Source organism: Hemicordylus capensis, chromosome 4 (assembly GCF_027244095.1).
Source record: "Hemicordylus capensis ecotype Gifberg chromosome 4, rHemCap1.1.pri, whole genome shotgun sequence".
NCBI classification, from domain to species: domain Eukaryota; kingdom Metazoa; phylum Chordata; class Lepidosauria; order Squamata; family Cordylidae; genus Hemicordylus; species Hemicordylus capensis.
This window is the reverse complement of record NC_069660.1, coordinates 64,265,857-64,293,407: the sequence shown is the minus strand read 5'-3', so window position 1 is coordinate 64,293,407 and position 27,551 is coordinate 64,265,857. Positions and strand designations below refer to the sequence as shown.

General features: G+C 45.4%; 1 protein-coding gene across 1 annotated transcript; it reads left to right on the top strand.

Moving 5' to 3' along the window:
• Positions 1–488: 488 nt before the first annotated feature.
• On the top strand, positions 489–27,551 carry LOC128322768 (uncharacterized). The gene is made up of 6 exons (XM_053244675.1): positions 489–652; positions 9,412–9,606; positions 11,487–11,621; positions 18,437–18,532; positions 23,607–23,633; positions 27,386–27,551. Exons 1-6 carry the CDS (start codon positions 568–570, stop codon positions 27,400–27,402), a joined length of 555 nt encoding a protein of 184 aa, XP_053100650.1. The 5' UTR covers positions 489–567; the 3' UTR covers positions 27,403–27,551.

Genomic DNA, 27,551 nt, shown 5'->3' with positions numbered 1-27,551 from the left:
AGAACCGCGGGCATCTTCTGTCTATTAAAAAAAGCTAAAGATAGTGTTATATAGAATGTTAGATACAGAGTCGAGAAAAGCCAAGTGGGTACCATTCGCGAGCTGTCAGAATACCACTAACTAACCCCAGCATAAAACAGCCCCATCTTCAGCTGGTAGAGAGCCACATTATCCAGATGATCCAGGCTCCCGGCAGGACAAAAGCGCATCTAAAGGATTGGAGTCGGACTTGTCTCTGCAGGCGAGCAGAGCGTCGAAAAGGTTTAGCTCGCAAAGAAACAGGATCACACAGCTGGTCGCTCCGTTCTCCGCCTGCAAAGGGCGACGCAGGGACAGACAGGCAGAGGCGCTCTCCGACAGCCCACCCGCCACTTCTGATCTCGGGCTGCTCGCAGAAAAAAGAAAGCCCCCGAGACCCAGCAGTTCAGCTACTCCCGCCTCCTTGGAGCGCCACCGCTTCCCGACAGCCAATCGGCTCCGGGCCGAGCTCCGCATGCGCAGAGTGAGACTGAGACTGAGAGTCGTTGCTCCTTCCCGGCGGCTGTCCCAATCTCGCGTTTTGGCATCATGCGATGCCAGTTGAGGGGCTCTTGGTGGGCTTGGCCGTTGTTGGGGACGCTGGCGCTGGTGGTGCTGCCCCAGGGGTCGCTGGGTGGGTACCAGCAGGCGGAGGAGTCTTTCGAGCCCTTCTTCTCCCTCCTCCCCCCGCAGTGGGTCGTCGTAGGCCCTTTTCCCTCACGGCAAGCGCTCGGAGCGGATGTCCCGATTCCCCCCCGGGAGGCGTTTCGTGCCTCCCCGGGGGCGGCGGAATGAAGAGCCACAGAGAGTCACGTGGTCGAAGTCCCTTTAACTGATTCATTTGGGTTTTTTAAGCCCGATTTAGTTCGAGCGGTAGAGCTGCTTTCAGGGTTGGACTCTTCATCAGCCCGCCTCCACTCCCCGCCCCCCTTGTGTATAACGCAGGAGTAAGGGTTGCTTTAAGCCGCAATTGCCCTGCCCTGCCTATGGTAAAGTGTTCCGTCAAGTCGATTTCGACTCTTGGCGCCCACAGAGCCCTGTGGTTTTCCATTGCCTTCTCCGTGCAGTATGAGATGATGCCTTTCAGCATCTTCCTGTATCCCTGCTGCCTGATATAGCACCAGCGGGATTCAAACTGGCAACCTTCTGCTTGTTAGTCAAGCATTTCCCCACCGTACCGCTTAAGGTGACTTATGCAGTGCAGAGTTAATAACCCTCTATTGGGGTTATTAGTAGTTTACCTAAAAGGTTATTGCATTTAACTCCCCACCACCACCAGTAATGTCAGATAAATACCGTGGGGCTATATAGCAAGGTTTTCATAGTTTTGGGTGCTTAAGCATCCATTCTCTTGACAGCTTGTGCTTCCAACCAGTGAAGCCGGAATAGTGATCATGTCAGCCCTGCAGTCCACCTCTCTCGGTCCGGAACTGTATAGAATGAGAGGATAATTAATAACACTGGACTAGATTATAGCGTTGTCACAGAAGCAACTCTATCCTTAGCCCATCTCTCTATTTTGTATTATGTGCTCTTAATAACACTGAAGTCGTTATGACAGAACTCTGTCATAGGAGAAGAGGAGAGCTGCTCTTGTGATAGCAAGCATGACTTGTCCCCTTAGCTAAGCAGGGTCTGTCCTGGTTGCATATGAAAGGGAGACTAGAAGTGTGAGCACTGTAAGATTTCCCCTCAGGGGATGGAGCTGCTCTGGGAAGAGCAGAAAGTTTCAAGTTCCCTCTCTGGCTTCTCCAAGATAGGGCTGAGAGAGACTCCTGCCTGCAACCCTGGAGAAGCCGCTGCCAGTCTGTGAAGACAATACTGAGCTAGATAGACCAATGGTCTGACTCAGTATATGGCATCTTCCTATGTTCCTAAGAGCCACTCTCAGCCTCCACCCCAAGGCCATGTAGAATTAATAACACTGTATTTGCATTACATAGTGTCTCAAGAGCCACTATCTTTAGGGGTCTCTCTAAAGAGGGGGTTAATAATGCTGGATTAGATTATTTGGTTGTGTACAAAGCTATTCACTTTCACACTAATACACACTGATCCGGGCCTTACGATCAATGAGACCCAGTTTGGAAGAGTGAGCGGGGAGAGCGGGCTAAGCCCACGAGCAGGGCAGGAGCCATGGGCGGCCAGATCAGCCACCCACACGATTGCTGGCTCCGTGATGGAGCCGGAGGGGGCTGGGGAGTTCAGGGGCCGTGCAGCCCCCGGAAGCTCCAGTATGCCCTGCGCAAGCACGCAGAGCATACTAGAGAGACCCCCGGAGCCGGGAAGCGGCTTTTTGCTTCCCCTCTTGGGGTCTACTCATGAGTAACCACGGCGCAGAGCCACACCACGGCTACACATGATTTTTTAAAAATGGGTTTGCGGAGCCACCCACACGACTGCCTGCTCCATTACGACTGCAAGTGCACAGGGCATGCTGGAAAGACCCCCGAGCTGGAAGGCTGCTTTTAAGCCTACCAGCAGATCTACTCGTGAGTTGCTGTGGTGCGGAGCCACGCTGCAGGAACTCACGATCGTAGAGCCTGGGTTAGCAGAGCGTTCGCTCAGCTAACATGGGCTTAGGGGAGGGTTACTTAAGCGGGTTAACCGCTTGGAGGCCACCAGGCTCGCCTGCAAGCATGGTGGTTCTCACGGTCAGGCAAAATCGGGCTAGGCTCTCCTAGCCCGGAATCACCTGATCGTGGGAATAGCCTCACTGTGTACAATACAGGGTTAACTATGTGGGATTACATTACAGGGTTGTAGAAAATCCATTCTCCTCTACACCTGTTGTGTATAATATGGGGTTTATAATGCTGGAGTATGCTACAGGTCTGTCTGAAAAGCCGCTTAGCCCTCCCCACTCTGTATACAACATGGGATTAATAATGTTAGACTACCCATGAGTACCCAGAATGTTGGGGGGCAATATGCTAAATCATTGTAAACCGCTTAGAGAGCTTCCAGCTATAGAGCGGTATATAAATGTAAGTGCTATTGCTATTGCTATTACACAACACACTCTTCTCAGTACCCCCATTTGTAATGTAGAGACAAAAAACATTGAGCCCTTTCTCGGGAGCAATGAGAAAGGGCTACAGGGTTTGCGGGGAGGAAGCCCTAAAGAGCTTACCTCCTGGCAGACTTTCATTCTGCCTTCCCTGGGCGGGTGGGTTACCTGCCAAGATGAGCACCAGCTGCTGCTGGAAGCTCTGAAAGTCAGGGTGCTGGGGTGCATCACTCCGCTTTGCCTCCCCCTGAGCTCCAATTACCCACCACGCGAGTATGCGGTGCATTATGGGGATCTCCCCTCCCCTCCTCGAGTCTGCTAGCCATGGCTGCTTGCAGCCATGACTGACAGACAATCATAAGAACAAGGTTAAGGGAGCACTCGCTCCCTTAACCTTGTTTTATAGGCAGGCTTCATAGGCAGATTTGCCGCTGTGGTGCTACCGGGATCAGCTTGATCCCGGTGGTACCCCTGTGTGTGCAAAACCAGGCTGGGCTCCCTTCGTCCAGTTTTGCATGTGCATGTGAATAGCCTCATTGATTACATTATAAGGTTGTCAGAAAAGTTATAACGTCTCAGACTCCCCACCCACTAGGTTCTGCAGGGTTAACAACACTGGACCACATTACCAGGTTCTTACAGCAATAAAATTCAGAGCTCGCTTCATGTCATGTACTGTATAATGTAAGGTTAATAACTCTCACACCTGCCACGTACAATGTGGTCCTAATAGAATAGCTCTGGGTGGCCTGTTAGAGTTGTCATAGAAGCCACTTTCCCTCATCCTCAGTTCCCCTCTACTCCCTCATCTACAATTTGGAGGTCTTAAGAGTATAGCAAAATACAGTATGTAAGCTACTTACTTGACCTAAACTTCCCTCTTGTATATGTGCTTAATATTTCTCTGTCTTGCCTCCCCTTCTGCAAGCCAGGATTCTATGGATCTCACATGGCAGGGTCATCATAAGCCACTTGTTCTCAGCCTCATCTACACACCATCTACATTGTAGGGATAATATGGATGCTCTGTTTCTTATCCTTCAGCAGCAAAAGGTTTTTCAGGGCAATTTAAAACATTTAAAATTGAAAAAAATAAATCTAAATTTCCCTACAAACGAAGACCTGTGCAGGAAGGAATATGAACTTCTGCCTTTATTTTTACTTTGGAGGCGTAGGGGTGGGACATAGTGCCACCAAAACAACCAACAGTACAGTTACAGATTTTTCCATTGTCTACTAGGAGCAGCTGCCCTGTGTCACTCTTAAGATGAGATAGTCATGAGTGCAAAGCCAAACATTAAATCCAGTCTGCAAACAAAAGAACTGTCCAGCACCCCACCCATTTGCAATTTGCAGAGTTGGCTCAGGTCTGCAGTACACCAGTCGGAATGAGGTGCAATACTACTTTTCATAGCCTGATGTGGTCCCATCACATCACCTTGCTGTGCTGTTCCTTTCATTTACAGTTTTACGCTGAAGTGGTTGTGTGTCAGGCAGAATTCCTGTTCAAAAATGGAATTAAATTGGGCTGTGTCCAGAGATGGCACCTTCCAGCTCTGCACGGTGTTAGAAATGGAAACACCAGTATTCTCAAAAAAGGTTCCCTGTTATTATCTTACGCAGCTGTCCATGTGGAACTGCTAGCCTGGACAATCTGTACACCCATGCTAACTAAATTAATCAGTCTTTATTACAGTCATAGACCAGCATAAGGTGCAAGGCAAGATTGATTTCAAACAGTAAGAGGGTTTTTAATTGCATAATAGGCATGAAATACATGAAAGGCATAAAAGATAAACTGCAAATATTAGACTGGAAGTCTTGCAGTACAAAGTAATTAAATTGTAAAACTCTAAAGGCTGTAAAAGTATGAGGCCATAAAAGCATAAGAGGCATAGGAAGCATAAAAGGCATGAGTGAAAGAGAAAAACTATATTGTGGGTTTTCTTTTTTTTACTCCACCCCTGCACTGCCCACTGGCGCTGTCCTGCCTGGCACCCACCCAGTCCCAGGAGTCACCAGCTGCCACTGGTGTGTGGGCTCCTGAGAATGCCCCCCCCCCCCAAGATTAGACAATATTGTATACTAGAAATGGGTCAGATAAATGGATGAGAATGTCCATATATTCCGTCTTTAGTGAACAAATCAAGGCTATTGTACTCTGCATCTAGCAATATATCCCTTTGTATAGAGATATTAACCAATTAAATGACCACATTGATCATGAAGAAATCTCAGTCCAGGCTCCTGGTTTTGTTCTCAACTGTCATATGACCAAAATAAAGAATGCTGAAGCCTATAGTAAACTGTACCCAGTAAGCTACCTTCCACAAACTATTGAGTTCCTGTCATGTTGGTGAAGACCATTTATGTTTTCAGCCTGATAATTACCTGATAATTTCTAAGTTATCAAGTTTGGTATTCATATTTTGCTAGGTAGCCATTAGATTGGCCATGTTAATAAACTATTTTTCTGTAGTAGGATGGGTCTATAACTCAGTGGAAGAATGCAGGATTTGCATGCAGAAGGCCCCAAGTTCAATTCCTGGCATCTCCAGGTAGGGATGGGAAAGGTCCCATTTGAAACCCTGCAGAGTAGCTGCCAGTCAATGTAGGCAATACTGAGCTAGATGAAACAGTGGGCAGTTACAGTCCAAGTCAGCTCTCCCCCCGCCCTCAGCTTCTCTTCATTTTATGCTAATGAAAATTGTCCGTGTCTATCTAAATTGTGATTCGTTAATGCTTCAGTACTTTTATACACCTCATTTAAGGATTTGTCCCTGCAGGCTCAAGGTCCAAGTCTGGCTCACTGAGGAGGACTAACTTTCCCCCAGTTGCTATGCTAAAGTAAAAGGTGAATGTAGAGGGAGTGATGCCTTGCTACTATGATTAATGCTAACCAATATTGCCCTTGTAAGCAGAGCTTTGAGCCAGGATTAGCAGTGGCTTTATAAATAGTGGCTGACATTCTGCACAGACAGTGCAAGAACTGCGTAGCCAGGAGAGGTGTTGTCCACAGAAGAGGCTGCAGCAGAGAACAGCCCAGTGTGTTGCTGAGCAGGGATTGTGCACAAAGGGAGCTGGAGGAGGGATTTTCACTGCTCCTTCCTCCAAATGGACTTTATGACTGCCGAAATACATCCTTGAAATTTATGTAGCCTTCAGGCACATATTTCTGAAGACAAAAAATCCTTTTAGAGGGAGGAAAGAGTAGCAAAAAACCCTTCCCTTCCCCTCCCTCCCTCCCTCTGCAACAGTAGCGGCCCATCTGGATGGGGCATAGGGGCAGAAAACAAGTTATCCTGGGGAGACCACAATATGCCTGTTCTTAAACAGTTGCACTGGCTGCCGATAGGTTTCCAGGCAAAGTACAAAGTTATGGTTATTACCTTTAAAGCCCTGAATGGCTTAGGTCCAAGTTACCTGAGAGAATACTTTTCTCTACAAGATCCCCCGCCCCCCAATCATTGAGATCATTAGGAGGGGTCCATCTTCAGGTGCCACTGGTTCATCTGGTAATGACCTTGGATCGGGCCTTCTCAGTTGTCACCCCTAGGTTGTGGAACTCGCTCCCTGTGGATATAAGAGGATTAGTTTCCTTGGAGGCCTTCAGAGGAGTCTTAAAGACCTATTTTTTAACCTAACTTTTAATGACATCCAGATGCAGGTGCAGACTGAACCCACTCTTCTCATCTTGCCCCCGCTGCCACATTAACCCCAGGCATGCAGACTGGTGGTTTGCCAGATTCAGGGACTGGGGGAAATGGCCATCTTCTGCACCTGGAGTTAATGTAGTGGGGTGAGTGAGGTGTGGGAGAGTGCAGCCACCAGGGCACTGTGAGTGGGAATGAACCACACCTGCAGCTCATATTCCATCCACCCCCAGGCCCAACCAGATGGAATGCCACTGCTCCACACCCATTTCTCTGCTTGGCAACCCACTAGGCTGAGCCCTGATGCAGCCTCTTCCATAAACACGAGTCCCGTTCACACATTTCTAACACTGCAGAGAATACCAGTCAGGCGTGCACTACAGCTCTGATTAGTACCAGTGTACACTTAGTTCCTACACCATAGTTAAAGCAAACCATAGTAGGGAAAGGGGATTTTTGCACGTGGGAGGGAGTGTGCAATCCCATTCCTATGGTTAGGAATTAGGAATGTTCCATCTGTACTGACCTGTAATTTTCTTTAAAGAAATGTGAATAGACAATTTGCCAGTTACTTCTTGTATGCAAAATTAATTGGAATTTTACAAGAACATACCTGCTTTTTTAATTGGGGCTTCTACTGTGAGCCTTGCAAGGTCCTGCTAGTTAGCCTTGAATGTGAAGTGAGAATCAGCTGTCCTGTTAACATAAATGTCAAGATAGTGGATGACCTACGCCGGGAACTAGACAGGGGGAGTGCGTCCCTGTTGGTTCTGCTGGACCTCTCAGCGGTGTTCGATACCATCAACCATGGTATCCTTCTGGGCCACCTCTCGAGTATGGGAATTGGAGGCACTGCGTTGCAGTGGTTCTGGTCCTTTCTTTGGGAGAGGGTCCAGAAGGTGGTGCTGGGGGACTACTGCTCGGCCCCGTGGCCGTTGGCCTGTGGGGTCCTGCAAGAATCAGTCTTGTCCCCCATGCTGTTTAACATCTACATGAAGCCGCTGGGAGAGGTCATCCGGGGATTTGGACTGTGTTGTCAGCAATATGTGGATGACACTCAGCTCTATCTCTCCTTGTCATCTGATCCCAGGAGGCGGTGGATGTCCTGAATCGGGGGCTGGAGGCCATGATGGGTTGGATGTGGACTAACAAACTGAAATTGAATCCGGATAAGACGGAGGTACTGTTGGTCAGTAGGAGAGCCATCGGGATGAGGAGATTTTACCGGTTATGGATGGGGTTGCACTCCCCTTGAAGGAGCAAGTACGCAGCTTGGGGGTACTACTGGACCCGGCTCTGCTTTTGAAAGCTCAGGTGGAGGCGGTGGCTAGGGGTGCCTTTGCACGGCTTCGGCCAGTGCGCCAGCTGCGTCCCTTTCTCGAGAAGGCAGATCTGACCACGGTTACCCATGCCTTAGTCACGTCGCGGCTGGATTACTGTAACGCGCTCTACGTGGGGCTGCCCTTGAAGAATATCTGGAAACTGCAGCTAGTGCAAAACGCGGCAGCAAGGGTTTTATCCGGAGCTGCCCGTTGGGAACACATCACCCCCATTTTGAAAGAGTTACACTGGCTGCCGGTTCGTTTCCGGGTCCAATTCAAGGTGCTGGTTTTGACCTTTAAAGCCCTTAACGGTTTGGGCCCGGGGTATTTGAGGGACCGCCTGCTCCCAAGGGTTGCTGCCCGCTTGACGAGGACATTTGAGGGGGCCCTGCTCCGGGTGCCGACAATGAGAGAGGCCCGGCTGTCGTGCACTCGGGACAGGGCCTTCTCTGTTGCTGCTCCTAGACTCTGGAATGCTCTCCCAGTGGCCATTCGTTCCTCGGACTCCATCATGGCTTTTAGAAAGCTTGTAAAAACTTGGCTTTTTACCCAGGCTTTTACATAATCGTTTTTACTGCTGCTTCTGTGTGTTTTTACCTGTTGTATTATTTTTATGCCTGTTTTTTATATGTTTTTATATTTTTTAGCTTGATGTTTTTATTGCCTTTTATTGTATGTTTTAACTTTTGTAAACCGCCTTGGGGTTGTCTTTTAATGAAAGGCGGTATATAAATGCAAAAACAAACAAACAAACAAAGATACTTGTAGTAAAGCACTTTACATAGGAACATAGAAAGCTGCCATATTCTGAGTCAGACCATTGGTCCATCTAGCTCAGTATTGTCTACACAGATTGGCAGTGGCTTCTCCAAGGTTGCGGGCAGGAATATCTCTCAGCCCTATCTTGGAAATGCCAGGGAGGGAACTTGGAACCTCTTCCCAGAGCAGCTCCATCCCCTAAGGGGAATATCTTACAGTGCTCACACATCAAGTCTCCCATTCATATGCAACCAGGGTGGACCCTGCTTAGCTAAGGGGACAAGTCACCAGCTACCACCAGCACTCTCCCTCCTTTCGTGTTTGCATTCTTGCTATTGTCTCATTACTGTTGGTTATAGTCCTTATCCTCCGGACCAGTTTTGCACTGGAAATACAATTACCGTATTTTACGGACTATAGGACGCTACAGACTATAAGACGCACCTTAATTTTAATCCAGTTTTTCAGAGTTTTAACATATTAAACTGTTAAAACATATAAGACGCTCCTGAATTTTGGCAGATATTTTTCGAGGAAAAAAGTGAGTCTTATAGTCCATAAAATACGGTATGTTTGTAAAAACCAAAATCCTTCTTCCGCCATTGTTATGTAACACTATCAGTAAACTTCACCTTTTAAAATTTCCCAGGTCAATGTGCTATCAAAGACTTGCCGAAGCTATCGAACTCTGAGCCAGAAAAGCATAGCCTTCCACCTATTGTTCGTTCGACTACTAGTGTTGTATACATATGCAAACCAGGCTTTGTTAAAAAGAGTCCACAGGAACCAGATCGTGTTATATGTTTGCGCCGTGTCTGGATGCTGATCTCAGATCCCTGTATCCGTATGTGTCTCACCTTCTCTCAAATTTTATATATATAAACAAACAAACAAACAAACTGTATTTAGGCGGGGGAAATCAGTTTGTTTTGAAGGTTAGAATTATTCTTCTTGTGTGAATTACAGCACTTAATCTGGAATATAAATTCTAATACTGAAATTGGTAACAGTTACTTCCATGTTAATTTGTTTAGAACTGCAGCACAAGTCTTACTGTGTATCATTTCCTATTTCTTGCTCTGTTTAATGTAGTTATCTTCAATGTTTTTCAAGCAAGGGCCAATTTGCAAAAAGCTATCAATATGAGAGCCATTCCCCACTGTGCTGACCTCTGCACAGTAGTGTGCTTTTCTCACCATGGGGCGGCGGGGGGGGGGGGGGGCTTTAAAAGAGACAGAGACTTCTCTTATGAGCTCTGGGAGGAAAGTACTGGGAGACTCAATAAATTATCCAGGAGCCGTATGTAGGGTTTATGGGGGCCACTATTAGCCCAGGGCCTTACAATGAAGAACAGTGTTTTAATCCATCCATCAATTAATATCCCGTTCTTCCTCCAAGGAGTCCAGAGTGGTGTACATGGTTATATTTAGGGTGTCTACTTAATAAATCTTGTAATATTTGCATGATAGCATTTTGCTTTTGGGATTCAGCAATATTTCCTGCAATGGTGATTTAAAATAATAGAGATCAGTACTGAATAACCTACTTCAGATCGCAAAAAAAATCCCCCCAAACCTGCAGGAATAAGAGAGTGCTCAGTGTTAATGATTAAGTAAGAATATATTATCTTCTAATAATATTGCTGCAGGAGTATAATAATGGATGTCAGTTACATGACTCAAACCAGTGTATTGGCTGTATTATTAGGGTTGACAAGATGTGTTGTACATAAAAACAGTAACAATTGTATGTCATTTTAAAATAGTTCAGCTTCATCATTTAAATACGAAAAATGATAGTCATATCTTATAACTATTCTGATGGTTCCTATCAATTCCATATCTACTTAAACAGTAGATAAGACTTACTTAAACAGTAGATATAGGAACAAATAAATTACATGCCTGGAGATTTATATTATCCTCTCTAATTAAACGCTTGGTGTCCGTCCGTGGACGGACACCAAGCGTGTGTCCGTGCCTCCCTGGCCTGTTCTGGGCATGCGCAGAGCATGCGCCGAGACAAAAACGGACACAGCCACCAGGCAGCCATCTTGGTGGCTTCGCCCGGCCGCGGAAAGGACAGAAGCGGCCGCCGTGAAGCCGGGGAAGAGGAGGCGGGGGAAATTGGCCGAGGCGGTGGCAGAGCCGCCGCCTCGGCCACAGGAGAGACAGAGACCGCACCGGGGAGACGGGGACCAGGGCCGAGCGGAGGCCATTAAAATCTTAAAAAGAAAATGCTGCCTCTGCCGTTGCCGCCGAACTCCCACCCTCCCTCCCAACTTCCGACACCACCTTACCCCAGCCCATGTCAGTTGGGGGGGAAAAGTTCTTAATTGAAGTGGGAGAGGAGCGCGCAAGCAGTGCTCCTCTCTGAGCAAAGGCTCTGCCGAGAGAGAAGCACTGCTTGCAAGCTTCTCTCTCCCTCTTCAGTTAAGGACTTCCCCCCCCAACTGACATGGGCCGGGGTAAGGTGGTGTCGGAAGTTGGGAGGGAGGGTGGGAGTTCGGCGGCAACGGCAGGGGCAGCATTTTCTATTTAAAATTTCTACGGCCTCCGCTCGGCCCCCATAAAGAGAGGGGGGAAAGGCTAGCGCCCGTTATTAACGGGCTAAAAAATACTATTGAATAATATTATAGTACTCAAATGTGAAAGTTGGGAACAAAGGACCTGCTTGGGAAAATATTTAAGTATTTTCTGTTTACAAATATTTGTGTGTGTTCAGTGGCACCAATTCCACCAAGAACTTCAACAAAAGCAACAACTGCACCAGCTTCATCGGAAACTAATGTGCTGATTATCCCTGCACCACCTCCATCAGAAGCATCTCTAGTGATTACCCCTTCACCACCTTCAACAGGTATTACTAGGAACCCTTCACCAGTTCCACCAACTACACCAGACACTACTAAGATTCCTTTACCATGTACACCAATTTCATGAGACACTAGTAGGAGCTCTTTACCAGCTACATGAGCTGCATTACCATGCTGGGTTATTGTATATATCTGGGGGATTGGATAGTGTTGCTCTCGAATGTCTGCCTATTTATTGTGTGAAAAATTATTGTGCTTCACTATGTTGATGGAAACAGGACAGTCACCTAAAGGTCCATCTTGTTTCTTGAGTAAGTGTTAGCTTCATCATTCAGATCTGGTTCGTGATCCGTTGAATCCACTAGAATGGGTTCTGCGCGTGCGCGGAAGCCTCTCGGTGACGAGTTCTACAGCTCCTCTTCGGCGCCTGCGCCCCGCCCCACGTGACCACGTGGCTATTTAAGGCGGGAGGAAGTGCAGGCACCTCAGTTCCTTTGCGACTGCTGTGGAAATCGGTTCACGGTTTCTGCGGCTCCTCGTTTGGTTCCTCAATTCTTCAACGTTCTACTACAGATTTTATGGACTTTTGACCTGGAATTCTTGTTTAATCCTCTGCCTTGCGATTCTACTTTGATGCTTGATTGGACTGCTATACTGTGACTGACCCGGACTGCTTAACGATTCTGCTGTAAAGTACTTTGGCTTTGAAAATTCTCTCCGTTCTGATACTTGGCTTCGATTTTGGACTGGCTAACGACCACAGATTTGTGAGTAACGGACTTTATTCTGGCTATGGATACCCCTAAGGGAAAAAAGACCTTTAAACGCTGTGAGAAGTGCAAAGCAAAATTGCCCTCACAAGATGCACATAATCTGTGTTTACTCTGTTTGGGTGAGGCGTATGTTACCTCCTCCTGTAGTATTTGCCAGTCCTTCTCCAAACAAACCCGAAGAAATCGAGAACTCCGTTTGAGGGCTGCTATCTATGAAGATGTTTTGGCAGCGCCTTCTTCTGCTTCAAAAAAGTCTCCTCAGGCTCATAGCTCGGGGACCCTGGCATCAACCCAGTCTCAAACCCCGTTGCTCATCAAAAAAACCCATAAATCCTCGAAAAGGTCGGGTTCCAAAATGGCGACGACTGGAGAGCCCGCCAAAAAGACGCTGAAACAATCAACATCGGACTCGACTCCGTCGCTGAAGGCTGTCCAAGATGTGATCTTCGTGTCGGTATCGAAACCCTCGACACCATCGGCCCCATCGGCGTCTCCACCAGCAACGCACGATAAGCCTTCACCGGTCGTGGCATCGACGTCGACATCGACTGAAACGTCGATGCCGAAGCTGCTCTCGACACCGAGAGACTCCTCGATACCAATGGCTGAGACAGCTACATCAACCTCCGCCTCGATACCGATAGAAGCGTTGATATCGAAGGTTGCAGCTTCGTTTTCTCCTCCACTCCCAGCTCTGCCGCTTCCGAGTCTTCGAGCCCTACAACTAGCACCAACTCTGATAAGGTCCCCCGTCGACATCGGGAGAGTGAGTCCAACCCTCGGCGTTGAATACTCCAATAAATATCACCTCGGTAACTCCTCGATTTCGAGCTCCCATGACTTTCGTAGTTGAGGATGCCGACCTCTCCAATAATGGCGACACTGCTTTGGCAACCCAATCGCTTCTGACAGTGCTGGATTCTGTGGCAAACACCCCGTCTACATTTCCAGCTCTTCCTCGACCAGATGACGGCGCTACACAATTAGCCACAACAGCCCCCTGGCACACCTGCGGGTTCTCTCATGCAGTCTCCCCATCCAAGGAAACGGCTTTACCTGGCGCATCGTCACCTGGAATGGATTATGATCACAAAGAGGATCGTATTTGGAGACAGGCCATGTCTGCCCCTGCGATCCCTCAATCTACCACAAATCTGACGATACGATCACTCCATAGAGGGGTTACCTCTCCTCTACAAAGGCGAATGTTGTCTACTATATCCACACAGACTCTGCTGTCTACATCTACACAATCGATGCAAACCACACAACAAGTTGCTACAGTGGCAGTCCAGATGGATGCCCCACCTGCATGCCTCCCTCCGTCGCCGAGAGGTGCTCCTTCCCGAAATTCTCCCTCAGAGCTGGCATCAGATGACAGTCATCATGGCTCTTCCGATTTTGAGTCTGACACAGAGACAGTCGAAGCTGATCCCTCACCTGATGTGGCCACACCTGCCCACGTCTCACCAACGGAGGAGTTGAAGGCATACCACTCGCATATTAAACAAATGGCTGCAACCTTGAGTTTAGACCTATCCTCACAAGTGAAAACCATTGATGACCCAGTCTACAACTTTATGGTGAGGTCTCAGTCAGCACAACCAGTGGCTCTGCCTTTGCTACCCATCATTTCTAATGCCGCACAATGCGCCTGGCAGGTTCCACACACGTCCACACCAGCTTCCACCAACCACACCAAGGGTCTATACAGAGTGCAAGAACAAGATAGTGCCTATCTATTCAAGCACCCTGTACCAAATTCATTAGTCATTGACTGTGCCACAACGTCTAGATCTAGCCGCCGACATACCACACCTGCGGACAAAGAAGGCAGGAAGTTGGACGTCATGGGAAGGAAGTTATACTCCACCTCTTGTCTCTTGGTTAAAGTAGCTAACTACTCGGCCTGTATGGCAAAATACAGCTATTGCATCTGGGAGAATTTAGAAAGGGACATTGATAACCTTATCTCCGGAAGAGCTCAAACTGCATTTTCGTAAAACGTTACGAAAAGCGGGAGACCTCACGTGTCAGCAATTAAGCACCGCTAAACACTTGGGAGAATCAGAATTGAGGTCCATCACCACTGCGATCACCCTCCACCGTCATGCCTGGTTAAGATCTGCATCCTTACACCAAGACATGAAGGACAAGATAGAGGGCCTGCCATCTGATGGGAAGGGCCTATTCTCAGAAGAGACGGATTCTACAATGGAGAAGATGAAGAAATCGAAATCTACGGCGAAAACATTCACCTCTTCTGCATCAACCTCGTACCCTAACAAACAAAGAAACTACTTCCGCCCCCGCGCATCCTACAAGCCACAGGACCGCCAGGACTTTCGAAAGACCTACCAACCGTATGGCAAACGCCCCGGTCAACAAAAGGGTAAATATACCCCTACACAACGCGGTAAATAAACCGAGGGCAACAAACAGCGGCCCTGAGATTCAAGACAGCACATCGCACCCTCTTCCTCTATTGCTCTCTCAGCCTTGTTATCCCTCCCAGAACATCAGGGAGCTCGTCCACCCAGCCCATTCTATCAATGAACCGGGTCTATTAGCCAACAACAACATCAGATTGGCGAGTCATGCACAAGCATGGCGCCACATAACATCAGATCGATGGGTATTAAAGATTGTCACTTCAGGCTATGCAATAGAGTTCAAAAAATGACATGTATTCAGGGGGCTTCACTTCACCAAGGCATCACCTGCCTTACTTCAAGAAGTGAAGGAACTTCTACTCAAAAGGGCGATAGTCCCGGTGCAATGGGCAAGACGTCGGGAAGGATTTTACTCCTGATATTTCCAAATCCCGAAGAAAGATGGCGGGATGAGACCGATCATGGAAATCAGGCATCTAAACAAATTTATCCAAGTGAAAAAGTATCGAATGACAACGCTACAGGACATCCTACCACTGCTTTCATCGGGAGCGCTGGCTTATAACGTTAGACTTATTTTCATATAGGGATTCGGCCAACCCACCAAAAGTACCTGAGGTTCACAGTAGGAACGGCACTGTATCAATATCAAGTCCTCCCATTCGGACTGTGCACGGCCCCGCATGTATTCACCAAATGCATGGCAGTGGTAGTGGCTCACTTAAGGACGAAGGGCCTCAAGCTGTTTCCATACTTAGACGACTGGCTCCTGACATCTAGAGACAAAGAATAATTACTTCTGCAGATTCAATATATAATAAGCCTCCTTCCCGATCTGGGGATACAAATCAACTGGAAGAAGTTTCACCTGACCCCAGTATCCACAATTTCGTATATTGGAGCAATGCTAGATGCAAATGCGGGGAGGGTGTTCTTGCCACAAGATCGCTACCGGACCATTGTGCAAATGGTTCAAGGATTTCAAAGCAATCCAATACAATCAGCTCATCAGATACAACGATTACTAGGCCTGATGGCCTCTTGCAAGTCCACAGTGCGATACACTTGATTGAAAATGCGAAAACGGCAACTGTGGTTCCTGTCCTCCTTTTGCCTATGCAAAGACATCCCAACAATGCAACTCCGTCTGCCTCTACCAATCCTACGATCCCTCTCGTGGTGGATGAAGGACTTCAGTTTACTCAGAGGAATGCTGTTTCAGACACAGACCCCGTCAGTGTGGGTCACAACAGATGCTTCGCTACAAGGTTGGGGAGGACATTGCAATTCCACCACAGCACAGGGTCTGTGGACCCGGCCTCAACACCAGTTCCACATAAACTTCTTGGAGCTGTTGGCAGTGTTCCAAGCCATGAAAGCCTTCCCCCCGATGCTAAGAGGCAGAGTCGTACAACTACAGATGGACAAAACGACCGCCATTGCCTACCTGAACAGGCAAGGAGGGACAATCTCCAGGTCACTATGTGCCCTGAGTGTTCAAATCTGGCACTGGTGTATCAAAAACAGCATCACCCCAATTGCCATCCACATCAGGGGCAAGGACAACATACTAGCGGATGGCTTCAGTCGTTCATTCTCAACGGAAACCCGGCACGAATGGGAACTGAACGACGCATACCTATACAAGATATTCCTTCTCTGGGGTCACCCGGATCTCAACTTATTCGCTACAGCGCAAAACACAAAATGCAGACTGTACTGCTCGAGAGCAGGCCACGACCCACGATCCTTGGGAGATGCCTTTCAGATGGATTGGTCTACGCACTGGACTTACATGTTCCCACCATTGCCGCTGGTAAGCAGAGTGGTGGCTTGTCTTCTGATAGGCCGAGTAAAATGCATCCTGATAACACCGTGGTGGCCCCGCCAAGCGTGGTTTCCACATCTACTCAAACTTGCTACGATTTATCAGAGACTTCCAAACCGCCCAGACCTCCTGATTCAAGAAGACGGGCGCCTTCTATATCCGGAAGTGCTCACTCTACAACTAACAGCTTGGAAGATCGACTGTTGAAGCGTATCATGCTGAATCAGCGTAAGCCATCTACAAGAAAGAACTATGCTAGCAAATGGAAAAAATTTGCCGCCTACGCTTCTCGCCATGCTTTCCGCCCTAAGGAGACCTCAATCCGTGCGGTCCTACTCTATCTGACCTCCTAGAAGTCAGCAAAGCTATTGAATATGTCAATCAGAGTACACCTAGCAGCACTTTCTTCTCGACACCCAGGCTGGGATGGGAAGACGGTGTTCTCCCATCTCTCATGTAAGAGCTTCTTGAAAGGCCTCACTAATCTGTACCCTCCTGTCAAAAAGCCTCTTGAGCAATGGAGCATCTCACTGGTCCTCTCTGCATTAACGGAGCCACCCTTCGAACCCATGCATTCCACAACATTAAAACTGGCATCACTTAAGACAGCTTTTTTGGTGGCCATCACCACAGCTCGAAGGGTGAGCGAGCTCACAGCCCTTCGCATGGATGTTCCTTATGCCCGGTTCTACCAGGATAAAGTTCTCCTCCGGCCGGACCTCACCTTTCTACCAAAGATTGTATCGAACTTCCACATCAACCAAGACATAGTGCTTCCGACCTTCTTTAGGTCACCAAACACCCCGTTGGAACAAGCTCTATATTCCTTGGATGTTCGAAAAGCTCTTCTTTTTTATCTCTCAAAAACAAAACAGTTCCGCTGATCGGAGAAGCTCTTTGTCGCCTATAAGGGAGCAAACAAGGGACGAGCATTGTCCAGACAGAGACTGTCCCACTGGATAGTCGAAACCATCCATCTGGCATACTCGATACAGAAGGTTCAACCACCGGGCTCTATCAAGGCACATTCCACTAGAGCTTATGGTGCCTCTGCTGCTCATCTGTCTGGCATATCGTTTCAGGACATTTGTAAGGCAGCAACGTGGTCTTCTGAACAACCTTTTATAAAGCACTATGCTATAGACTTGCGGTCTGCTGCAGAGGTGAATTTTGGGAGAGCTGTTCTCAAAAGGGTGCTACAATAACTCTACTGTTCCCTCCTCCTTTTGGAGCTAGCTAAACACCCATTCTAATGGATTCAGCGGATCACGAACCAGATAAACAGGTTGCTTACCTGTAACTGATTATCTGGTAGTGATCCGTTGACATCCATTAGACCCTCCCGAACCTCCCCTCCGCAGTAGCACTTACCTGGCTATAGTAGAACTTACCTGCTTCTGACTGCTTTGGCGGTCTCCAAGGAACTGAGGTGCCTGCACTTCCTCCCGCCTTAAATAGCCACGTGGTCACATGGGGCGGGGTGCAGGCGCCGAAGAGGAGCTGAAGAACCCGACACCGAGAGGCTTCCGCGCACGCGCAGAACCCATTCTAATGGATGTCAACGGATCACTACCAGATCATCAGTTACAGGTAAGCAACCTGTTTTTCAGCTTCATCATTTAAATACGAAAAATGATAGTCATATCTTATAACTAGTCTGATGGTTCCCATCAATTCCATATCTACTTAAACAGTAGATAAGACTTACATAAACAGTAGATATAGGAACAAATAAATTACATGCCTGGAGATTTATATTATTATTGAATAATATTATAGTACTCAAATGTGAAAGTTGGGAACAAAGGTTCTGCTTGGGGAAATATTTAAGTATTTTCTATTTACAAATATTTGTGTGTGTTCAGCTGCACCAATTTCACCAAGAAATTCAACAGAAGAAACAACTACACCAGCTTCATCAGTCACATCTCTACGGATTACCCCTTCACCAGCTTTAACAGGTATTACTAGGAACCCTTCACCAGTTCCACGAACTACACCAGACATTACTAAGATTCCTTTACCATGTACACCAACTTCATGAGACACTAGTAGGAGCTCTTTACCAGCTACATGAGCTGCATTACTATGCTGGGTTATTGTATATATCTGGGGGATAGGATAGTGTTGCTCTCGAATGTCTGCCTATTTGTGTGAAAAATTATTGTGCTTCACTATGTTGATGGAAACAGAACAGTCACCTAAAGGTCCATCTTGTTTCTTGAGTAAGTGTTAGCTTAATAAATACCTACTGCCATGGGTTTCCAGAGTTGTGGGGGGGATCCCACCCCGTGTTGAGCCAATAATGCTGCTTGGACACCATCCTGTTATTTCTCCCCTCCAAAGTTGCAGATGGGATGCAAAGTAGCCAACTGGCCAACAGGAGAAAGGAGCCAAAGGGAAGCTTCAAATAACAATTGCAACACAGAGAAAAAGACGTAGGGGGCAAAGGAAGAAGTAGATTATCCTGCTTTTTTGTTGGCCCCCACTTTCCCTTTCCCTCCATTTGTTCAGATTGTTGTTTCAAGGTTCATGAGCTGTTTTCAAAGCCTTACCTCTTTCTCCTCTCTGATCTCTCCCCCTGCCATCACCTGCTCTTTTTATCCCATTGTGGTGCTGAGAGTCCCTCCTCCTTGCCTCTTTCTCATATCAACTGGAGGACAGAGTTAAGGAAGTAGGAGTGTGCAGGGTGCCATAATGAGAAAGAGCTAAGAAGGAAAGACTCAGAATGGAGAAAACCAATGGTAAAACTTATAAGATCCCTCCCCTCCCTCAGCAGGGAAGGGTTAACTTTAAGCAGTCAGTGGGGTCATTCATACAATCAGAAACTGTTCTACCCTGGTTTGGGAACTCTGTGTGTTCCCAGTTTTTGGTTGTATGGAAGCAAGATAAATTTCAACAGAGGAGGTCCATCATGGCCAGTGATTCAGAGGGCTTGTCTATGAGCTGAATTGGGACTGACAATAGGCTCTACAGTAGCGCTGGTGTTTTAGTTGGTGGATTCAGATTTTCAAGCCCTTTGAAAAGTCTCTAGAATCATAGAATGTTCGAACTGGAAGGGACTTTTAATCCAACCTCCTGCTCTGTTCAGAAAACTCCTATAGTATCCCTGACAGTTGGCTATCCATTCTGTTTGAAAACCTCCAGCAAAGGAAAACCTACCACTGCATGAGGTGGACTTTCACTATTATTATGGTTAGGATATTTTTTTTTTCCTAATCTCTTGCCCAAATCTGCTTTCTTGTAATTTCAACCCATTGGTTCTACCCTGTCCTCAAGAGCAACAGAGAACATTCACTCCTTGTGACAGTTCTTTAGATAGTTGAAAATGGCCATCATATTTCCACTTCATGTTCTCTTCTCCAATTTAAACATACCCAACTCCTTCAACTCATAGGACTTGGTTTCCAGACCCCTCACCTTCTTGGTTTACCTCTTTTGAACCCCCTTTTCATGGGATGAGATAATACTGGAACTCTGGGAGTGGAAAGCTGATACTTCCAAGAGGTGTAGTCTTATGAAACAGTTTGATTTCAGATGAACTGTATTGAAGATATTCTTTTCTAAAGCCTCTGAAGGTTGCAAATTGTGTCCTGTAGCATATGTGCAGAATCTTTCACGTGGTCAGATAAGATCTTAAAGTGAGACATGTTCTTGAACTTGCTAAAATATTCCTGAGCTCACTTTTGACCCTGTCTGTTGTCTGATCCTCCCAACTGTGATGTCGATATATTATAGTGGAGGAGTTGACTTTGGGCCTTGAGCCAGAAGATCTGATTGGGATGCATAGAGGTCATTCACACAGGTTTGGGAGCTGAGTGTGCTCCCAGTTGTGTGGAAGCAAGGTAGAAGGAAAACTTGGGTAGCTTTTCCTCCTACCTTGCTTCCACACAAGATCACAGTTTTTGATTGTGTGAATGACCTCCGAGAGTGGGAACTCAGCTATTTGGGTAGAGCTTAGATTGGAAACAAGAGTCGTCCCCCCCCTTTGTTGGGTGGGGGGCTGGAACTCCCTTAAAACTTGTATTATTAAATCCCATTCACTAGCATTATATATCTGTGTGGAATTTGGCTCACAGTTTTTATTTGAATCTTGGGGTGCCTAACTCACTTTCCTACATATTTTATTATTCACAGTGGGTTTGTCAAATGAGGCTGTATCTTCCTGCTATCAATTTTTATGTTGGTATTTCTGAGTGGGATTTTACTTACCTTCCTTCCTCATTTGACTCATTTTCAAATTTCTCACAGCATGGTTTGCCAAGTGAGACTGTATGCTAATTTTTCTGTGTGGGTTTTCTGAGTAGGATTTGTCTGCCATTCCTCATTTGATTCATTTTCACGGTAGAGTTTGCGAAGCAAGGCAGTATCCTGCTAAGAATATTTCTGTGCAGTGAGCAGGACAGAGGAGGAAGGAACATCTGCTTGCCTACTGTTGCTCTTACACTTCCCTTGCTGCTCCCAGAAGTGGCAATGCTGAGAGAAAGAGGTGCTGTGGGATAAGAGACCTTGGGGCTTCCTGGCTGGGGTGCTGCCGTACAGGGAAAGGTAGAGAGATTGTGATTTGCCATTTCCTATTTGATCTTACAGATGGACTGCTTTTCCTTAAATATCAAAGTGGCAGTTTTAAACACCCTTTTTCAAATCAAATTTTAAACACACCTTTTTCAAAGGTGTAGGCCTTGCAGCTCAGGCACAAAGGAAAAGGTCAGGCAAAGCTGAGTTTTGGGGTCCTCTGAAGAACTGCTATAAGAGCAATGGATTTTGGCTATGTGAAGATTTTTAAAGAACCTTACTGGCAAGTCTGTACTCCTAATGTTTAGGAATTAAAACACCAGCAATGTTTAAAAAATAATTGAAAGGACAGGATTTTTAATTTCTACTTGCATCCTTTATATGTGTCAATTCCCCCTCATGCGCACACACCTCGCTGGAAAGTCTGGCAGATGTCCTTGTTTACTGGCTTTTAATAGACATTTAATGTTGCTTATTGTTACCTAATGGCATTACCTGCCATTAGGGATGTGCGAACCAAGTCAAGGTTGACTCAATTCGACTCAAATAGAGTGATTCGACCTTGAAACGAATCTGCCCAGACACTCCTGGTCAAATTTGAACTCGGATCAAATCTCCCCATTCGATTCAAATTGATTCAAGATTCAAGATTCCCTTATTTATCCCCCCTGATTTCCAACTTTCATTTTTTAAAAAAAGCTAAGCTCTAGCCCTTGTAGAAGTGGAATTATGGAGCAAAATGTGTGGTCACTATTTTTGAAGTGTTTAGACTCTGGTGGTGTGTAATGGCTTTTCCTAATAATTAATCCCTATGAGGATTCATTACACACCAAAGAGTTTAAACACTTCAAAAATTCCTTTAAAAATGAACTAAGTACTCCACAGACTTGCGGCGGGGGCGGGGGCGGGGAATTAGTGGCACCCCATGTGCCAACTACCCCCTACCAGCAAGGCAGTGGAGTACTCAGTTTATATTTTAGGAATTTTTGAGGTGTTCAGATTCTTTGGTGTGTTATGATTTTTCCTAATAATACCCTATGAGGCTTCATTACACACCAGAGTCTAAATGGGGGAAAATTAAAACACTGACTCCTTGCGGGTTGTGGGGTGTGTGTGTGGGTTAGTTGGCACATGGGATGCCACTAATTCCCACCCACCCACTCGCAAGGCAGTGAGTTACTGTTCATTTTTTAGGAATTTTTAAATTTTTTACTCTCTGGTGTGTAATAAATCCTCATAGAGATTCCTGATGAGGAAAAGTCATTATACACCAAAGAGCCTAAACACTTCAAAAATAGTGACCGCACTTTTTGCTCCATAACTCCACTTCTACAAGAGCTAGAGCTCTCCTCCTCCTCCTCCTTTTAATGAAAGCTGCAGATTCAGGCTAGGGCTGCTTTGAATTCCCATTATTTCCTATGGTGGAAATATACAAAATCACTAAAAGCTAAAAAAAAAAAAATCATAAAAATTCAACCGAGTGCCCCACTGCCTTGAAATGTGGGTGGTAGGTGTCACGCATGGGGCCCTACCCACCACCCCACTTTAGTGCCCCCTAGACCTTTAAAGGTGGGCCAAATCATTTTGAATCCGAATCAAATCTAATCCAACTCGAATCAGTTTGCAGATTTGAGTTGAATCTGGCCGATTGATTTGACTGTGAATCAAATTGCAAAAATTGATTCATGCATATCCCCACTGCCATCATTCTATAGTTCTCAAATTGTCTGCCTTTTGCTTTTCCTCCATTTCTTAGCTCAAATAGGTGCATGGTAGGGTGGTGAAATGGGCCTATCCTCATGAATAATGAATTTTCAAAAAGCTGACTCAAGTGTAAAACTTGTCAAAACATATTTTCATTCCATCCTTCCCCCAAGTAGCATATGTAGTTTCTTTCTTTTATCATCATGACAACTCTCTGAGGCCTAGACGTCTCAAGCTGCGTTCTCTGGCAGCAGGACATAGACGTTTTATTCCCCATGTCACAAGGGCAGCTAGCAAGGAGAGGAAACTATAGGTTTCATCCTTGCTGTTCTGTATTATCACTGCTGCAGAAGGTTGTACACTGCAGAGTAGCTTCTGTCCTGAGCCAGATCAGGTAATCTGAGGAACTAATAAAGACCCCATCTCCCATATCATTAATTAAAGACTTATTCAAGACCAGCTCATGCTGTATCTGGTCTGGCTCTTTAGTCTGAGCAAACTGTTGCATAGTACAGGTTTAGTTGTTGGGGAGCCCTGTCAAAGCAACAACTCTGACAACTGGGAATGAGGGATGCAGTTTGGAACCCACTTTGCTCATTGAAACGATATATAATTTATTTGAATTACATTGAAATATTATGTGCTATTTACTGTATCTGCAATATAAAAACTCATGATACATGTGGACCCCAGAGTTCAACACATCGTCTGTACTGGAGAATATGAATATGTTTATAACTTTCAACACAATTATATCATGAGAAACCATTGTCTCCTAAAGTTGCTTATTGGCATCTTTTCTTTTTTAACTTCTAGGCATGTTCATCGGCATATTGATAGCTGGTAAGTAATTTCTCAAAAAAGAATGACAGAAATTTGAAGAGTCTTTGGTATATTTCCAGGCACAGGTACAAGTTAGTTTGATTTAGTCTCCACCTCCTAGAAATGACATTCTATTACTTGACCTCAGAAAGGAGAGGGGGAAGGAAGAGGGTTATGGAGTCACCCTTATACTCCTCAGCTCCCTGTCCTGCTGGCTTTCCCTGCCTCTGCTCCCTTCCCTTTGGAAACCAAGCCATCAGTTCTGACCTTTCTCCTAATTTGTTTGCTCCCCTCATGTCCTTTAAATAGCTTACAGCACTGACATCTGTGTGCTTGTGCAGGCAGTGCTTTAACTTCCACTCTGACGTTATTGTTGAGCAGCATTTCCACTTGTTGCCCTGGCAACACTGCTCACCCAGCAATCAGGGGCGTAAGTACAAATGAGCAAGTGTGTGCAATAAACATTGCCCACCATTAGCGGGAGCTGCACCTGCAAATCTGACTTTAATCATTTCCTCATAGGAATCAATGGGAAACTCAAAAACTATTACTACTACTATGAATATTTATACACCACTCTTCAACCAAAGTTCTCAAAGCGGTTTACACAGAAAAATAAATACACAAATAAGATGGTCCCACCCCAACTCCAAGTCCCCCCAAACAATTTCGGGCCAGTACGGGCCACCTCCTCCGGGAGCTCTCTGGAGCTCATTTCCAGGCAGCCCTCACTGCTGGATGTTCATTTGAGAAAGCTAATAACTCCTGAATGGCTGGGCAGAAAGCTCAGAATTTTTCATATGATGTTTCTACATGATTGTAGGATTAAATGCATGGATGTTCAAGGATATCAGTCCACATATTGATTTTTAATGATTTTTTTTAATTAAAACCTTTAAAAGATCATTAAAAGTCAATAGGTGACTGAGCTCCTTGAACATCCACACATGTAATGCTACCATCATGTGCTAATTCCATATAAATGTTGAGAACCTTCTACCCAACCATTCTGGAGTTATAACATGGGATGCAAAAAAAAAAATTAAATTAAATTAGCATACTGCTCCTTTTATATGAAAGAAAATGAAGCTTGAATGATGGACAGGGATTCAATTCCAGAATATTTTAAATCTTTCTGCCATCAAACAAAGCAGTTGTGACACTTTAAAACAGTATTCGAAACTTTATAAAAAATCATTAAAATCAGTAAGTAAACCAAGATCCTTGAAAGGATGACTTGCTTCTTAGGGATATATTTCCACTTTGGTGATGTTTCACATATCGTATAGCAAAGCAACACTACCTCACACCAGACCTATTGTTATGTTTCTTTTAAAGTTGGTTGCTTTCTTAAGCTTGTGGGAAAGCATGATTTGCTTTATGCTTTTTAATCCAAGCCATTTCTTGCAAATGATTCCCCCCCTCCCCGCCTCCCACTCTCCAGTTGTCTGCGCAAGTCTGTTCCCTTGCAAGACAAAGGTGTATTTTTATCTACTGTTGATGAAACTGCCTCGAGGGTGAATAGCCTGCACCCCCTAGTTCCGGTGAATGTGGGGAATGTAGCTCAAAAGGGGAGACAGTTCCAATCAGCTTTAAGTTGTACAATTGTATGAACTCAAGAAAATCAGCTTGAGAGAGAGGTTTGAATTAAATCAAAAAGGAATTTATTAAAACTAAAATCAGACTAAATTACTATGTGGCCCTAGTTTAAAGGCACTACAAATATGCTAAGAAACAGACTATTGTAAGGCACGTTTAGCTTAAAGTTCCAAATTATGTGTAAATTCTCAGGTGGGCTAGAGAGGTACTTTAAGATAGAGGGGCAAGATCTCAGAAATAAGAGAAAGGGATAGATTCAGCCCTGAAGGAGTCGGGCAAGAGGCTAAATCACCTGTCCTGAAGAGGAACACCAAGGTGGTCTGCTGGAGTCTCTTGTTGCAGTCTGCTGGGGTCCAGAGTGAGAGGCACAAGGGAACACTGAGATGTTTCTAGTAATACACAAGGAAGCACACTGGGTTAGAGATACTTATATCCCAAAACGTCCCTTGAGGGCACTTGTCTTTTGTCCTGCTCTGCTGAACAGGGGAGCCCAGACAACCTTTTTTTGGAATGCCTCATTGTGTCTTAGTCCTTCCTGGCTAGGAATGTGTGTGAATTGCCTATGGATTCAAGGCTGATTGTGAGGACAACTGGAGGGTGCAGGTGCGTTTAAAAAATATCCTATGCTGGGAAAGGCTTCCCATCCCAACAATTCTTTCAAGAGTTTTGATGGGTGCCTCTTCAAAGTTACATCACTGACTTATCCCTATTGTAATGGAGTCTGTTGTTGCCCTTCTTATCTGCCTTCCCTTCCTAGCCTGAGTGCTTCGTTAACAGCAGGTGTTATCTCTCTTTGCAAGAGAAAGAGGGGAGTTTAGATTCATTCCAAGGCTGAAATGATCTTGAATGCCAGACACTTGTAGTAGCCAATTCTGGAGTCTGCTTAGCCAGAGCCCCCTCACAGAGAGGGAGTGTGGATCTAATCCCCTTTCCAGTTTGTGGGGCCTGTAGCCAAATCTAGGGGCGACCAGTCCACTGCTCCTGCAGCAGCAGCTAGTTGTATAAACTTAAAAGAGAATTACTTTAAGATGTTATGCTGTTAGTATATTACCCCACAAAGGTTAAATAAAACATTTCAGTGCAAATAAGTGTTTATCACAGAGACACTGAAGGGTTGTTCTAGATCCACAGCCCTCCTTCCATCAATGGCAGACGGTAGATCATGTTGGCTGTCCTTTATAACTGTTTTAATATATTATTTTTTTTAATTTTATGTTGATCTTCTTTTATAAGCTGCCTTGGGAGCCATTTTTAAGGCAGAAAGGGCAGAAATGCCTTAAATACTTGTATTACAGTACAAGAATAATAGTAATCAATTATTGTCCTTTTTATTTTGCAAGTTGTAGCTCAAAAGCATGATATCTTCTGATTAATCAATCTGAACTACTAATAAAAACACATTTTTCCCCGTTAGATTTGAATCACACTATTGGAGATCTATCATACTCTACTGGTTAAAATTGGTTTTCATGAAAGTCGGCTTAGTGCATTTAATTTTGGAAGACTCCTTTAAATCCAATTGGAAATTGGCAATTACAGAAAAACTTCTATTATATGGATTCTCTCATGATGATTTTATTAGATTAGGTTTCGATCAGGCCAGAAGAGAAATTGTGCAACGTATCCATGACGTGGAGTTGCAGATGGATCATGCAAAGTTACCGAGTAGCATCTACATAGGTAGCCAGTGCACTGAGCTCAAGCCTGCTACATATCTAAGTAGCATTTTAATTCCAAAATTTAGACGAGCTCTAACACTTGCCCGTGTAAATGCTCTCCCAACAGCTGTGCTCCATGGGAGATTCCAGGGTATACCATACACATCAAGATTATGCCCTTGTGGATCTGGTAACGTTGAAACAACTGCTCATGTTTTACTGCATTGTGAATATTACAGAGACATAAGACGCCAACAAATTGCCCCACTTTTGATAAATTTTCCGGGTCGTGGAGAGGATTTCTATTTAAACTATTTGCTCACTAATCCTAATCCGGATGTTATTCATATCGTGGCCAAATATTGTTATATAATATGCCAAATGCGTATAAATGTAGTCTGATTTTATATGATCATCTTATTATTGTTATTATCATTATTATTTTAATATTCTTGTATTGCTGGTCTACGACCAAAATAAAGTTTTACTTACTTACTTACTTACATTTTTCCCCAGGTCCCGTTATGTTATAGAGGTACACTACCGCTTACGATGAATGTGGGTGTAACATTTCATGAGTGCACCAGCACCATATTTCGCCAGTAGTCCACGTCTTTCTGTTCCTGACCATTTTCAGTAGCTGAAGAATAAAGGTGTGCAACCATTTGCATTTGAAAAACTA

Coding starts and splice junctions, on each gene's coding strand:
- LOC128322768 (XM_053244675.1), top strand. CDS start 568: ATGCGATGCCAGTTGAGGGGCTCTTGGTGGGCTTGGCCGTTGTTGGGG. Junction 653..9,411: donor GCTGCCCCAGGGGTCGCTGG/GTGGGTACCAGC, acceptor AAAATTTCCCAG/GTCAATGTGCTATCAAAGAC. Junction 11,622..18,436: donor CCCTTCACCACCTTCAACAG/GTATTACTAGGA, acceptor GTGTGTGTTCAG/CTGCACCAATTTCACCAAGA.